The sequence below is a fragment of the Equus przewalskii genome, chromosome 10 (assembly GCF_037783145.1).
Source record: "Equus przewalskii isolate Varuska chromosome 10, EquPr2, whole genome shotgun sequence".
Taxonomy (NCBI): domain Eukaryota; kingdom Metazoa; phylum Chordata; class Mammalia; order Perissodactyla; family Equidae; genus Equus; species Equus przewalskii.
In genome coordinates, this window is record NC_091840.1 from 26,557,211 (window position 1) to 26,572,078 (window position 14,868).

The following is a 14,868-nucleotide window of genomic DNA, read 5'->3' on the forward strand; positions in this document are numbered from 1 at the left end:
CACCACTCTCAGCGTCTTCTATCTGGCAACTTGGCGTTCAAAGCTCCTAACTAAATTAACAAAGTCTAACTGGTATAACACCAAGTAACACACAAAGTTCTTCCAAAGCCTCCACAGAATATCTCTGATCAAAAAGGACAGTTTGATTTACTGTGATTTTGCTTTTCTTAATTATAAAGCAATTTCAGTGAATAAGCAGTGAATAAAGACCATTTCCTAAATACTAATATTTCCCATTTTTCTTTAAGAAATCCTGTTCATACAACTATGCTAAAATGGATGGAACTTTAAAAAGTAAGTTCTTTATAAAAAGAACTGAAATGAATTCTGGGGATCCTAGAATCTCTTAGGAAATAAGAAGTGGTCTAAACATGTACATTGGTAAGTAATTGCAGAAAAAACAGCTGGGATTAAGAATTTAGGCTCTTTATAGGCTCCAGCTATACTGCCTTCCAGTCCTTGTCCCTTTCCCTTGAAAAAACGTGGCGCAATTCTGAGGTGTTTATTAACCCACTTTATGGACTTATGGCACTCGTTTTCAAACCATTTCCTGCTCGTGAATTTTGCAACACAAAAACACTCATTTAATGAATGATCAACGTAATGGAACAGAATATGAAAAGCATACAATGTACATTTTGTTCACAAAAATAATAATAACAGAACATAATATAGAAAACATACAATGTACAATTTGTTCACATTCTTTTCAAATACACGAGAGATGGTTTGTCTCCAGAATAAGGAAGGGCTTGCTGACCTCCTGAGAAACTTCTCCCACAACTTTTTCTAAACCTCAAATATGCCAAACGGAATATCCTAAACTAACTGCTAGGGAGATATGAACAATGAGAATGAATGTTGGGTAGTGTTTCTGGATACTGGTATAATAAAGCTGAAAGAAAAATGGACTTCCACTTTTATTTAAAAGCTGAAATAGGACTGTGATTCCTGAATTGAGAAAAACAGCTTCTCACAATGAAAACTTTTAATGATAAACATTGGCCCTGATACACAGAAACTGTTATTCACCGGAGTTTCTAAGTTTCATAGAAAGAGTAAAGGAACAATGGTTACATCTTTGCCACCAGCTTGATTTTCTGAATCACTACAGATTTGCCAACACCAAAACAACTCCTTCTGCCTGAATTCTGGACATGACTGTTCTCTGCAACTCTCCTGTCTGCACTACAACAGTTAACTACAATTATACTTACTTTCTGTCAATGGGATGGAGATGATGACACCGTTTCCTGTCCCCACCCACAAACGATTACAAGACACCATGAGAGCTGTGATCCGCACAAAGGAGAAGCCCAATTTTCCAGTACCTGTAGAGTGGGGGGAAATATTTTATTGAGAAACCAGAGCAGATGACATTCGAGGTTCCAAGTCCTTCAGAGTAGCTGGATTATTATAACAGAGAGCAAATGTGACAGAGTTAGCTGGATGTTTCCTGAAGGTGTACATCAAAATAAATTCTCATTTGGCTTTATCACCTGACAATTAATGGTTAATGGAAAAAGAAAAATCTAAAAGTGGCTGGCATTACATTATCATTCAGAAAGAAGGTACTGTTGATCAGGAAATATGACACAGGATTTAATTAGGCAGCTGCAAAATCGAACCAAACCAAACCACAAAACAAAACAAAAATCCTCGACAAAAATAAGAGTTTACTAGACTGGGAAATCAAATGTCTTTTGATTTTATAAGCTAAAAGAGTTCTGGTTTGCCTTAAATTTCTTTACATAGATAAAAACTTTGGCTAACAAAATCTACACTCTTTCCTTGTTTACACATTTACGTTCTAAAGCAGTTTAGAAATTTTAGGACACTGTAGGCATATAATTTAGAGAGAATGAACGCACTTTTTTAATTCAAGGGAATTTTTACAACTGATCTTATTTTCTGGGATTTGAGAGCCAAAACCATTAAACATTTAAGACAAACAGCGTTTAGTCACTCATAAGTTTTACTTATAAGAACTGAGGGTGATCATGGAATCACAGGGTTAGAAGGAGCCTTAACAATATTCAGCCTAAGCTAGAGATCTTTAACCTATGGTCAAAGTATATCCCTGATTCTAGGCAGAGGGTACATAGGGCAATGACCCTAAAAAGGTTAAAAACCACTGACACAGTTCAACCTCTCTTCATAAAGGAAGCCTTTATGACTCCCTAATAGTCATATAGCACTATTAGGTGCTAAGAATACAGCAGGGAACAAACCAGAGATGGCCTCTGCCCTTCATGGGGCTTATGGTCTGTGGGGCAGAGAGCCAGTAAACAAGAATCAAATAATACTGGTGCAACCACAGTAATGATAAGCCCATAAAGGAAAAGTATGAGAGGACCTAAGTCAAACTGGGAGATCAGGAAAGGTCTCTTCTGGATGTGACACGTAAGCTATGACCTGAAAGCAAAGTAAAAAGGGACCTTCAAGAAGTTCTTCTTGAACATCTCAGGCAGAGGATAAAGAACATGTGAGGGCCCTAAAATGGGAAAGAACTTGCTGAATTTGGTCAGTGTGGGCAGAACAGAGTGAGTGAGGAGAGTGGTCCAGGCCATTTAAGTTCTTCTGGACATGTCACAAAACATCACCTCACTTAAAGGCAGGAATATTCTAAAAATGGCTGGCACTATGTAAGTGGAAGTATGTCACAGTGATATTTGCACATAGTTTGCTATGCAGAGAACAGACTGGAGTGGAAGTGAGAACCAGCTCCAAGGTTCATGGTTATCCAGCGGAGAAAGGATGGTGGCCTGGCCTACAGGGATAGTGGTAGAGATGAAGTACTTGATTTAAGATATTTTTGGAGGCAGACTTGACAGTTCCCGGTGATTGATTCAAGATGTGGGGAATAAGAGAGGAGTCAAAAATGATCCTAAATTTCTGTCAATAGCCACAAGGTAGATAGAGCATCTGGCCTGATAGTTTCAGTGAGAAGAGATCACTATTCCTGAGGCAATTTATTCGTTGGTTCTACTGAGCATTTGAGACCATTTAAAAATAAAACATTTTCAGGGCTGGCCCAGTGGCATAGTGGTTACATTCGTGTATTCCACTTTGGTGGCCAAGGGTTCCCAGGTTTGGATCCTGGGAGCAGACCTAGCACTGCTCGTCAAGCCATGCTGTGGCAGCATCCCACATAAAATAGAGGAAGACTGGCACAGATGTTAGCTCAGCGACAACCTTTCTCAAGCAAAAAGAGGAAGGTTGGCAACAGATGTTAGCTCAGGGCCAATCATCCTCACACACAAAAACAAAAAGAATTTTCTTTGATTGACAAAGATAAAATGCTGTGGAAGCTTACCTAACATTTTGCTTACATAAGGCTCAATGTCCACATCCTGTAGGTGTTGATAAGTGTGTGCATGATAGAGACGGAGCGTGGAATCCAAACGAATGGAGACCCACACGCCATCACCCACCCATGCAAGCTGCCGCACTTGGCTCTCCTTCCTGGGGTGTGCATCAAATGATTTCTAGGAAAGATTGTTCAGGCACAATATTACTTTTATTACATAGGAGTTCATGTTTAAAAACTGTGCTAAGTTGCACAACAATTTGGCAGACTATATATGAAAAGAGGAGTCTAAGTGTTGTTTACACTTTAAATATGATTACTCTTATATACAGACACAACTACTTTTATCCTGAACTGCAAAACAAAATCAAGAACAAACAACTAAAGGATGCTGGATTTCAGCATTTTACAGTATATCAACTTAGGAAAGCAATACAGGCACATCCATACTATGTAACAGTGTTCAACAAAAAGACTAAATTTGATCTCAGGATTTTGTATGGTTGCAGAGCAATATACAAAGTAAGATTCTATTTATAATTAAACAGAAAGGAACCTACATTGCTCCGTGTGTGTGTGTGTGTGTGTGTGTGTGTGTGTGTTTTTACATTTACAGAACAAATCTGGAAAAAAGACACCAAATGGTTACTTTGGGACTTGTAGGGAAGGGAATGGGTTTTGGGTCAAAGGGAGAAGGAGAACTTTTATCTTAAAATTTTCCTGCTGTAAGTTTTTCTTTTTTTTAAACAATTAGAATCAATTTATATATGATAGCAAAACTTTTAAGAAAGCAATGCTAAGAGGTTTTTCTTTTTACAACAAATTCTCACTGCTATCTTATTTCTCAGTCTGTGACATACAAATGGATTCGCCCAGATACACAGGGGGTGGTGGAGACTTGGGAATCTTCCTCCCAAACAATTCATACATAACTAAACAGATCAAGAACCACATATTCACGGGGCTGACCCCGTGGCCGAGTGGTTACGTTCACATGCTCCGCTTTGGCGGCCCAGGGTTTCACTGGTTCGGATCCTGGGTGCGGACACAGTACCGCTCAAGACATGCTGAGGTGGCGTCCCAAAGAAGGATATACAACTACGTACTGGGGAGCTTTGGGGAGAAGAAGACGAAGAAGGATTGGCAACAGATGTTAGCTCAGGTGCCAGTTTTCAAAAAAAGAATAAAACAAAAAGTCAAAACAAAACAAAACAAAACAACCACATATTCAAAGAATACACGTAGGCATCTATGGATATTCAGACACACATTTAAACAATCATGGGTCAATATTCTTCCTTTTTTAAAAAAACTACTTCCCACCCTCATAGTCAAAAGTGGCAAGAGCAGTGAAGCAACACGGAAAGCTAAGATGCTATCCAAGGCATCCTCAAAGCGCCCTAAAACACACGACTCAGAAAACAATTCCTAAAGAAGCTGAAAAGAATAAGTCTTCAGATAATTCAAATTCAATAAGTACAGAAAACATGGGTTAACTTGCCTCTATTTTCATGGCCTTTGGTTGAACCACATAGATCTTGTTCCTGTAACCACACCAGACTTTGTCATGTACCACAGTCATGCATCGGATGGAATGGTGAGGCCGTCCAAGGTCTAACAGATGATAGTTTGACAAATCCCACTGCCCGTCTTTAAAATAAGAAATATGATTATTAGCTAATGCACACACTTTTTACTCAATTTTAACACAAGAAACATTCTATTTGGGTGTATAAGGAAATTTATTGATGAAGCACCCCAAAATACGTGTATTCAGTGTATCTTTTATTTGCAGAGACTGTGTTCTCTTATTCTATAAACTGCAAAGTTGGGGAAGCAAAGGTCATCTGGCCACCTAGTACCTGGACCCCATGCTCTCAACAGCAGTCATGTGATAAACTAGTTATAAGTTATCAGTTTATAATAATATTTTAAGAATTAGAATAGATTTAAGGTTATTTTTTGGATAATCTCTCACTCACTTGCATTTTGATGTAGTTTCTTGAATTCAAAGGCAACTCACTGCTAACACTTTAGGAATTATGCAAACTATAATTCTGGTGATGACAGAAATACAAATGAGAACCAACCACTGGAAGCTTGCTTTTCCTTGTAGCTTTGCTTGAACAATTTCAGTGAAAGAAAGTGCACTGTCTCACAAAGCAGCTGTTCCATTTTCAGAAAGCTATAATTGTCTGAAAAATATTCCCTGTACCTAGGTAAAGTCTGTCTCTTTGTATGTAATCGCCCTTTAGTCTGCAATTTTGCCCAATGGAAACAGAATAAATCCAGTCCCGCTTCTTTGTTACTGCCCTATGGCTTCTTTCCAAGCATCCTTGGCACGTATTTTGTACATACTACAGTTTATAGACCTTTCATCCTAACTCTGCTTTGTCCACATCCATTTAATATGTTGTCTACCTACCAGAGTGGAGCAGTATTATCATTGGCCCTATTCTGGACACCAGTTTCTAGGAGGCTTAAGATGTTAACTAACTTGTATTCAGTTTGTAGTCAATCTTCAGGTAATTCTCACTCTTCAGACATGTCTCCTTCATCTTACTCTTCTGAACCCAAATGCAGGACTCTACATTTATCTTTATTAAATGTATTTTGTCTGTTCTGTCAATATAATTTTGGATTCAGTTTACCAAAACATTTATTATTCCATTTTTTCTAGGCTCTTCCACTTATTAGCTGAGTGACCACAAACAAGTGATTAAAACATTCCGTGCCTCAGTTTTCTCATCTATAAAATGAGGATGACATCAGAACCTTTCCCTTAATTTGCTAAGAGGATTAAACTCAGAGAAAGTCTGTAAAGGGTCTGAATAAGGTGAAACAGAGCCCTCTCGCTCTTGGAAGACATGGAGTCATAAACCAGCAATCTCTAGGCAATGGCCAGCTACAAAGGTGCCCAAGTACCATCTACCCCACATTTCTCCAAGCCCAAAAGGATATGAGACTTTGGGGAAAGCTTTGCTAAAATCTGAATTCGGTGTATTTGTGTTTATATAATATTTCCTTGATCTACCAATCTAGTAGGTAGAAATAAATTATCAGTTTTGGTTGATACATATACCAAGGAGTTATGAAGTGTTACACGCTCAATTCCCTCAACTTAATTAACTCAGTGCAGGTTTTCTGACACCACCACCTTTTCATCTATAGATGATGGAAACACTGGTTTTAAAGGGGAAGAATATAAATAACATGACATGAAAATGATTAAACCTTACCCAATTAAAAGTTCTTTATAGGAACTTTCCAGATGTAAGGGATGCAAATTATTTTTAAAATACTGAACAAAAGAAAAGGTAGTCTCTCACTAAATTTTCCTCATAAATATATGGATGAAAAATAAATGTCTCCATGTCACATTATATAAGAGTACCATGAAATGACAAGCGACTTGTTCGTTATGGTAAACATATTTTCCCTGAGTTATATAAACTATTAACATATGCCCCCAGGCAGGCACTCACATATTTACTGATGTCATATGTTGTTACCATTCAGTTTAAACCTTTATTCCTTCTCCTATTAACTATCATTTATTTAAATATAAGAAGCCAATCTGCTTGAAAATGCTTTTGCAAAGCAACACATTGATGTAGATGTTATACATTCATAACAACTTACCGACTCCTCTGTGAAAGATGGCAAGGGTACCATCAGCCAGGGCCACCAACACGATTCCTTTCACATGTCTGCAACAGGGAAAGGGATTTCAGAACTTCCATTCGGGAGTACGGAAGGGACCGCATGCCACTGAACTAGTTCAGAGGCTCTCCAAGGGCCAATCTGTGACAGATAAGGAGCCTACACCAGAACCTAAATGAACACACTCTTTTCTTCATTGAGGACGTCTTCCTATGAAAATGTCCGCTGAACTAAATAAACAGCATGTGTGGTGACAGTTGTTTCACTTTCTGGTCCAAGCTCCTCATTGCAGACTATTGACAAAAGGTCCACAGACCAGAGACACACACCTTGAGTGGAACTAACAGAATCAGCTCTGTGAACTTAACAGACAAACGGTCTGATTTTTGATAGTCAACATATAGAAAAGGACTAAGTAAATGAATGCCCCAACCAACATATTCACAAAATATAAAGAATATTCTAAAACAAATATAAATTAACAGGTATTAATTGGTTCTCTCCTCAAAGTATTAAAGAATTCACCGCATGGTGAGGAATCAACCTGGCAAGTTTTCTCTTCTACTTAAAGTTTTCTATTTTACTTTCTAGTTAGAGTTTCAATCTCACTCAACTTATCTAATTCCATAAAGAGGGTAAAAAAAAATCTGGATGCTGATTTAGTCAAGAAGTACATGTTAGCTTTAATAGTCTTAAAATCTAGTTTGTACCAAAACACATATTTTTAAAAGGAAGAATTTCTAAAATAAAACTTACACAATACTGAGAATCGAATCTTTAAGTTTAATAGAATGGAGACATTTCCTCCACTGGGCTACAGATGAATGGACATACAAACTGCAAGAACAAAATCAAGACTGGTAAGGCATAGAGAACATCAAGTCATTCCTTATATCTACTAATGACCACAAAGGTCCCTCGGGAGGAAAGAAGAGTAACATAAAAATTTGGGGCAAAAACAGCAAGGAGAGTAAGCATAGGCCTAGGGCAGAGAAATAAGCTGCTTTAGCAACAGAAACACATGAAAAGTGAAAAGTCAGAACTAGAATAATGCATGGTCAGTTAGTTTCAGGCTACCCCATACTTCAGAGCCCTTAGCTAAAATCTTTTTTTAAAAATTATTGTACTTAAAGAAAAAAACGATCGTACTTTTCTACTATGCTGAACTGTAACTCTCTGATGACAGAGCGGTTTATTCCAGGGAGTGGCACACTGTGGCTCACGGCCGAATCCAGCCCTCTACCTGTCTCAGTACAGTCTGCAACTAAAAGCGGTTTTTACACGTTTGGGAAAGGTCAGAAGAAGACATACAAGATTTATATGAAATTCAAACTTCAGTGTCCAAAAATAAAGTTTTATTGGAGCATAGCCACATTAATTCACTCATGTATTGTTAACACAATGGCTGCTTTTGCACCACAACAGAGTTGACCAGTTGCTACAGAGATCATATGGCCACAAAGCCTAAATATTTCTTATCTGACCCTTCATGGAAAAATCCTGCCAACCCTTCATTTTGTAGGACTAGACCCCTATGGAAAACACGCACTAGTGAGCTTGCTTAACCTTTGGAAAAGCACAATTTTGGAAGACTCCCCACACTACTAGAAAGTGAACAGACCACATAATATTAGTTATCATCTCCTAAGATTCCAGACTGTGATTTGTTCTGGTTTTCCTAGGAACTGCTTAAGAAGTCATGTTTGGAATTGGGCCTTTCTGCAGCCAGATACATTAGTAATTAATTCCCGGTATTTCCTGAACACACTCTAGCCTATATAAACCTTCTATGCATAAATCATTCTCTGCCTCTATGCTGTTCAGGATCTTCTATTTCTGGATCACCCAGATTTTAAAGTTTTATTTACCTCTTCTTCTAAGAATATTATATAAAGGGAATGCTCTGTGACAAAGAAACATATGGTTTACCATTTAGAACCAATGCAAGTCCAGTTTATGAGGTAGTTGCAATATAACCTCAAAATGTGTATATATATAAGTGTTTGCTTTAATGTGTACTTGTTGTTTGCATTGTATGTACCACAGTTTACTTATTTATCTTCTGATTTCAAAAGCAAAAGTAAAAGACTAAAGACACGCTAATATAAAGAGTTGGCACCTACCAGCCATTCTGGGCTCCAAGCCACATAGTCGGTAAAAGGCTGCTCATTTTCTGGGCTTCCTCTCTCACCAAGTCTTGTTCATTTGGCAATACTGGTATTTGATCTTTATACACATCTGAGTCATTACTGGGAAAGGTGGGGCAAAAGGAAAAAAATCTGAGTATGCTTACCTACAATTTTCAGAGATTGATCATTCTTATGCTTTAGTTTACAGTTAAAAAAAAACAGATCAAACACTAAAATTCCAGAAAAGCCAAAGTTAAATGCTTACATTAAATATTTCAACAAGTGTACCAGAAGTACCATTAATATACTAGGAGGCCCAAGGTGCAGATAAGAGAGTTAAGACATGGTAATGAATTGCAGCAGTTAATCCAGACTACAATGATGGTTCTCCCTTACAGTTATTCTGAATTTTATGGATTTCTTCTGGGGAGAGAGAAGAGGGAGGGACAGTTTGTTTTAAAACCACACACACACACAGATGGGGGATGAAGTATAAAGAATTTTCTAAAATAAATTAGTAAGTTGAAATATACATGTATTCTACCCCAAAACTTTCTTTCTTTTGGATTTTCAGAGCACATTTAGAAAAAGGTATAACTGGGTTATCAAATTCAAAACACACAAATCAACCTACTAATTATAAAAAAAGTCTTTATTCTTAAATTAACAATTAAATGTTAATAGGCACTTGGTTGCTCTATACACTAAGAGGAAGAATATTAAATTGTAAAAAGGATCCATTTTAGATGGACCCTCATCGCCTTTCTGTCAGGCCTAGAGAAAGCAAGAAAGAAGATTAAAGAATTCACTAAATGGGGCCTGATTCACCAGTCTTTTAAAGGAAGAACCTAAAACAAATTGTTTTTTAATAAAATGTTTGCCAGAAAACTAAAATCAAAAAGGTCATTCAAGCCCCCAGGGGAAACTGAAATAATGGCAAATTGAAACAATGGCCAATTTCTGCTGATAACTAGAGTGGGAGTGAAAGCAGGCACGAGGATTAAAACGGCAAAGTTATTGACAGAATGGAAGAGTGAGTATAACAATTCAAAAGAAAAAAAAATCACACCGAGGAGAAAGTGACCACGAAGATTTTGATTAAGATACTTCATTTTAAGTTGGGAGGAACAGAGAATAAATGGGAAAAAAATATCCAGAGAGAATCAAGTGGAATAGATGAAGATATAGTGGGAATAAGTCATGGCATCTAAATCTGCCAGAACAATGCCAATTAGTGGGAATATTTTGGCTGCTTGAGATGATTTTGCTTCCTTTTATGTGTGTCCTTATGTGGTTTCCTAAGTTGTTGACCCATTTGTGTACCTTGACTGATAGACTGGCGAGAGGTCTTCAGGTATTTGAACTCCCAAAGGATCTGTAAAGACATGCTCTGTGTACACGCCAGTTTGGGAGATGTCCACAGTGTCTTCAGCTGACCCCGCATTGCCTTCTGTGGCTTCAGTTGCTTCTTCTGCTGTTGGAACATTTTCATCAACTTCACTATTTTCTGCTTCCTTTTCTATGGAATAAATAAAACATGCTAACTATTCCAAGTTTGAGCTTTCTTCCAATAATTTCACCACACAAACCTCTGCTATCGAATTCCATTCTGCCTACCCCTCTACACACACTTTATCATGAAATTGAGAATTCCTGACTTCATTTAACAGTCAATGACAGCATCTTCTTTCAAGCTCTTTCATCCTTGTCACTTTAAGATCTAAACTAAGTCCATCATGAGGCATCCGGGATAGGCTTGGACCCTATAGAGATAGTACATAAGGAGGACAGAGATACCTGGTGGTTTTTCCATCACCGGAGAAGCACCATTGGTACTAGGGGAAGTGGCAGCTGCTGTCGCACCTTCTGTGGAACAACCAACCACCGTGATGCCTCCCAACAGGCTGTCTGTCTCTGCTGAGCTAGTGCTTGTCATGCTTCCACATAAAGACGCTTTGTCAACCTGTCCTGATTCTGACAGCTCTTCTCCTGCAGGGTAGTCTGTTTCTCGCGCTCCTGAAAAACAAGATCAACCTTCTTTCAATAGCTAAGTAAACTCCTGTAAAGAGCATTTTCTCCATTAAGGCAACTATAGGTCTGAAATAAGAGTGTGCAGGGGAGACAAATAGCTATTTGAATCTACTGCCAAGATGGCAACTTTAAATATTATTTCAATTAACCTTCACAAAATGAGATAGTAGCTTAAAAGATTAAGATAATACTTCTATTAATGCAAGCAGAAGTAAACATGAAAATGTCAGAAATGACTCTTCTGTTCTTAACACGAGCTCCTCAGCAGTCACCTAACATGAGGTTAAAAACAATGAAATTTAATTATATCTGACAAGGCAGCAAAAAAAATTTTTTTAACTATCAAGATTACTATTTGAAATATGGACTTCCACCACTATTTAAAAATTAATCAGGGGCTGGCCCTGTGGCTGAGTGGGTAAGTTCATGCACTCTGCTTCAGTGGCCCAGGATTTTGCCAGTTTGGATCCTGGGCACGGACCTAGCACTGCTCATCAGGCCATGCTGGGGTGGCGTCCCACACACCACAACTAGAAGGACACACAACTAAAATATACAACTATGTACTGGGGGGCTTTGGGGAGAAGAAGGAAAAATAAGATCTTTGAAACAAAAAAAAAATTAGGGGCTGGTCCTGTGGCTGAGCAGTTAAGTTCGCGTGCTCTGCTTCAGCGGCCCAGGGTTTTGCCAGTTTGAGTCCTGGGTGTGGACACGGCACCGCTCATCAAGCCATGCTGAGGTGGCATCCCACATGCCACAACTAGAAGAACCCACAACTAAAAATACACAACTATGTACCGGGGTGCTTTGGGGAGAAAAAGGAAAAATAAAATCTTAAAAAAAAAGGGGGAAAAAAAATGAAAATTAATCCCCTTAGGTGTACACAGTGTCATAAGATATTAGTAAGACACTTAAAAATGAAGCATCTACAACATAAAGATGAATCTCTTCAGTTTTCTTTATGTAGAAAGCTGTTTTTATTTATACCACATTAAAAATATTATTGTAGTAAAATATACATATATATATAACATAAAATTTGCCATTTTAACCATTTTTAAGTGTACAACTCAGCGGCATCACATTCACAATGTTGTGAGGCCATCACAACTATCTATGCCTAAAACTTTTCCATCGCCCTATATAGAAAATCTGTACCCATTAAACAGTAATTCCCTGTTCCCCAAGGTCTCCTGGCCCCAGCAATCTCTAACCTGCTTCTGTCTTTATGAATTTGCCTTGTCTAGATGGCGCATATAAGTGGAATCATACAATATTTGTCCCTTTGTGTTTGGTTATTTTACTTTGCATAATGTTTCCAAGGTTAATCCACGCTGTAGCCTGTATCAGAATTTCATGTCTCTTTATGGTTTATCAATATTCCATTGTGTAGATGTATCAGGAAGCTCTTTAAGTTTTAAACTAATGTTTTCACATGATGTAATATTTAATCCCGAACTTTGGAAGGCCTTCCCTTACTAATCAATCTAAACAGCTCCTTGTCCTCTGCCTCCTATATTACCATTGTTTTATTTTCTTCAAAACATCCCAAAATATCTTATTTAGTCATTTGTTTCCACTTTTTTTTTGGTCTTCCCCAAATAGAACATAAATTCCATGAAAGTGGTTCATAACTATATCTCCAGTAACCAACTCAGTTCCTGCCAGGAAGGAGGTGTGGACGGTGGGAAGAGGTGCACGACTCACTCTTACCTGGCACACTTGCTATACACAGAACGTGAGAGTTGCAAACCGTGAAACTGTCTAGGACGTTGCCCGGTTGAACAGCATCGATAATGATAACTTTCGTAGCTGAATGAGTGCTGGTGCAGATCCAGACTAGACTGGATAATTCTTCTTGATTTCTCAACTCCTTCTGCTGTTCCTGTGTAGGCCAAGTAAGAAAAATGAATGTTTAAAATGATATGTACATGTAAATATTCATAAGGCTGTGCCATTATAGTAAAGGGCAATAATATTTCAAGTTTATTTCCAGATTATTTGAAAAGCTGAAAATACACCACCTTTCTATATTAATTAGACTAAAAACTAGCAGTTAAAGCAGATTAGTGATAAAAATGTTCTATATCTTGATTGTGATGGTTGTCACCTAAGTGTATACATTTGTCAAAACTCTTTGAACTGTACCCATTTCAAATACATACTTTATTGTATGTAAAATATATCTCAGTAAAACTGATTTTAAAAAGAGAGAGAGGGTGAGGAGTAAGCAAGGACAGAGTAATCCTAATTAGAAGTTGGATCCAGAAGTAAGTTTTGGATCCAAGAGCTAAACTAATAGTCTCAGAACCAAGGAGGTCAAACGTTAGTGCACGCACTCACCTTAAGTTCCTGATCTAACTTGTCTAAACTACTCTGAGATGCACTGCGCTGTTTACTGCCTTCTGCATCCAAACCAGCAACATCCTTGTAAAATACACTTGCTCCAACAACAGAACCACCATCTCTGGTCTTCCCACCTGATAAATTGACTCCAACAGCACACCACAGCTTTTTGGGTTAAAAAATAAAAAAGGTATTAAGCAATTTTCTCTTTAAAAATGTTTAGAACTTTTCACATTTCTTTAAAAAATCTAATGATTATAAACATAGCCTTTAATATTCAAAGTATTCCAGTCTAAAACTACAAAATGAACAATAACTTCATCCATAGAAGTAGAACTTAAACACTTTTGGTTTAGGAACAAGATCCACCCAGAGTTTACGAAACATTTCCTTCAACTTCAAAATTAATTTACCTTCATCGATGTATCTTTTTCATCTAGAGGTCTGAGATAAACAGGCACAGGTAAATTTTTCATCTTATTTTCCCCTTGACCATTGGTTACCTAATAATTGGGAAGGGGAGAGAAGGCCATCGGTGAGCCTCATCAAAAGTGAACTGACAGAAACATTGAGACATGAGCAAGCGCTGCTGTTACATATTTATTCTTTGAAATCAAGTTCAAGTTAATTTTGTCACTCTTATTTGAAAAATAAGAAAAAATCAAGTGGCAATTAGAGAAAATAAACAAGATGCTATGGGAGCTCAGAAGAGACACACTAATTCGTGTGTGTGTGGGAGGGAGTGAGTGTGCGTGTGTGTACGCATGTGTTGAGTCATTTACAGGTAGGGAATACAGAATAGATGGGTAAAGTTCCTGAAGACCTGAATTGAGTTTTAAGTCAACAGTTTGAAAAGCTCCACGACAATGTCTTTTTAAAACTTGTAAACAATAGATGCTGTTTTTTTAAAAAACAAAATCTTCAGATATTCCAACAGAGCAGGATACCTCAAGTTCCACGCACTCGGCCACCACCCGTCGACCCCACCACCTGTCGACCCCTCTCCCTTCTCACAGACTCAGAGGCATTTCTTCTGAGCTCTAGGGCTGTTTTCTAAAATAGCCTGAAAAGCACTGCCCCCAACACTTCTCTAAATGTTTGCCAAGCCTATGCAGTTTGAACCGAGCAGGTCTGGGGTATGTGTTTCGATCTCTTCGTGCACAGGCACACTCTTCTCTCCCTGCATGTTCCCCCAGAAACTCTTCCCACGGGCACACGTCACCTGTTTGTACTTTTGAGGCAGACTCCAGCCGAAAGCCTGCACTCTACCATCTTCCTTCTGAACATGCGCCTTCACCTGGCGATACTGTTCTCTCTTTTGTTCTCTTCGTGAGGCTAAACTAGCTTCAGTTCTAAAAGGAAAAGAAATTTCTTTTCTTAATTAAGTGA

The 14,868-nt window shown here is 38.0% G+C and overlaps 1 protein-coding gene across 9 annotated transcripts in view; it reads right to left on the reverse strand.

Moving 5' to 3' along the window:
• SPAG9 (sperm associated antigen 9) overlaps positions 1–14,868 on the reverse strand; it is a 126,574-nt gene that overhangs the window by 11,837 nt on the left and 99,869 nt on the right. For all 9 annotated transcript variants that reach the window (XM_070560716.1, XM_070560715.1, XM_070560714.1 and 6 more), the window contains 12 exons: positions 14,702–14,831; positions 13,893–13,982; positions 13,477–13,644; positions 12,847–13,018; positions 10,900–11,118; positions 10,426–10,621; positions 9,097–9,222; positions 7,730–7,810; positions 6,953–7,020; positions 4,812–4,960; positions 3,317–3,488; positions 1,218–1,331 (listed from right to left, as the gene is read on the reverse strand). In XM_070560716.1, coding sequence (XP_070416817.1) covers positions 1,218–1,331; positions 3,317–3,488; positions 4,812–4,960; positions 6,953–7,020; positions 7,730–7,810; positions 9,097–9,222; positions 10,426–10,621; positions 10,900–11,118; positions 12,847–13,018; positions 13,477–13,644; positions 13,893–13,982; positions 14,702–14,831 — 1,685 coding nt within the window. The remainder of the gene's footprint in view (positions 1–1,217; positions 1,332–3,316; positions 3,489–4,811; positions 4,961–6,952; positions 7,021–7,729; positions 7,811–9,096; positions 9,223–10,425; positions 10,622–10,899; positions 11,119–12,846; positions 13,019–13,476; positions 13,645–13,892; positions 13,983–14,701; positions 14,832–14,868) is intronic.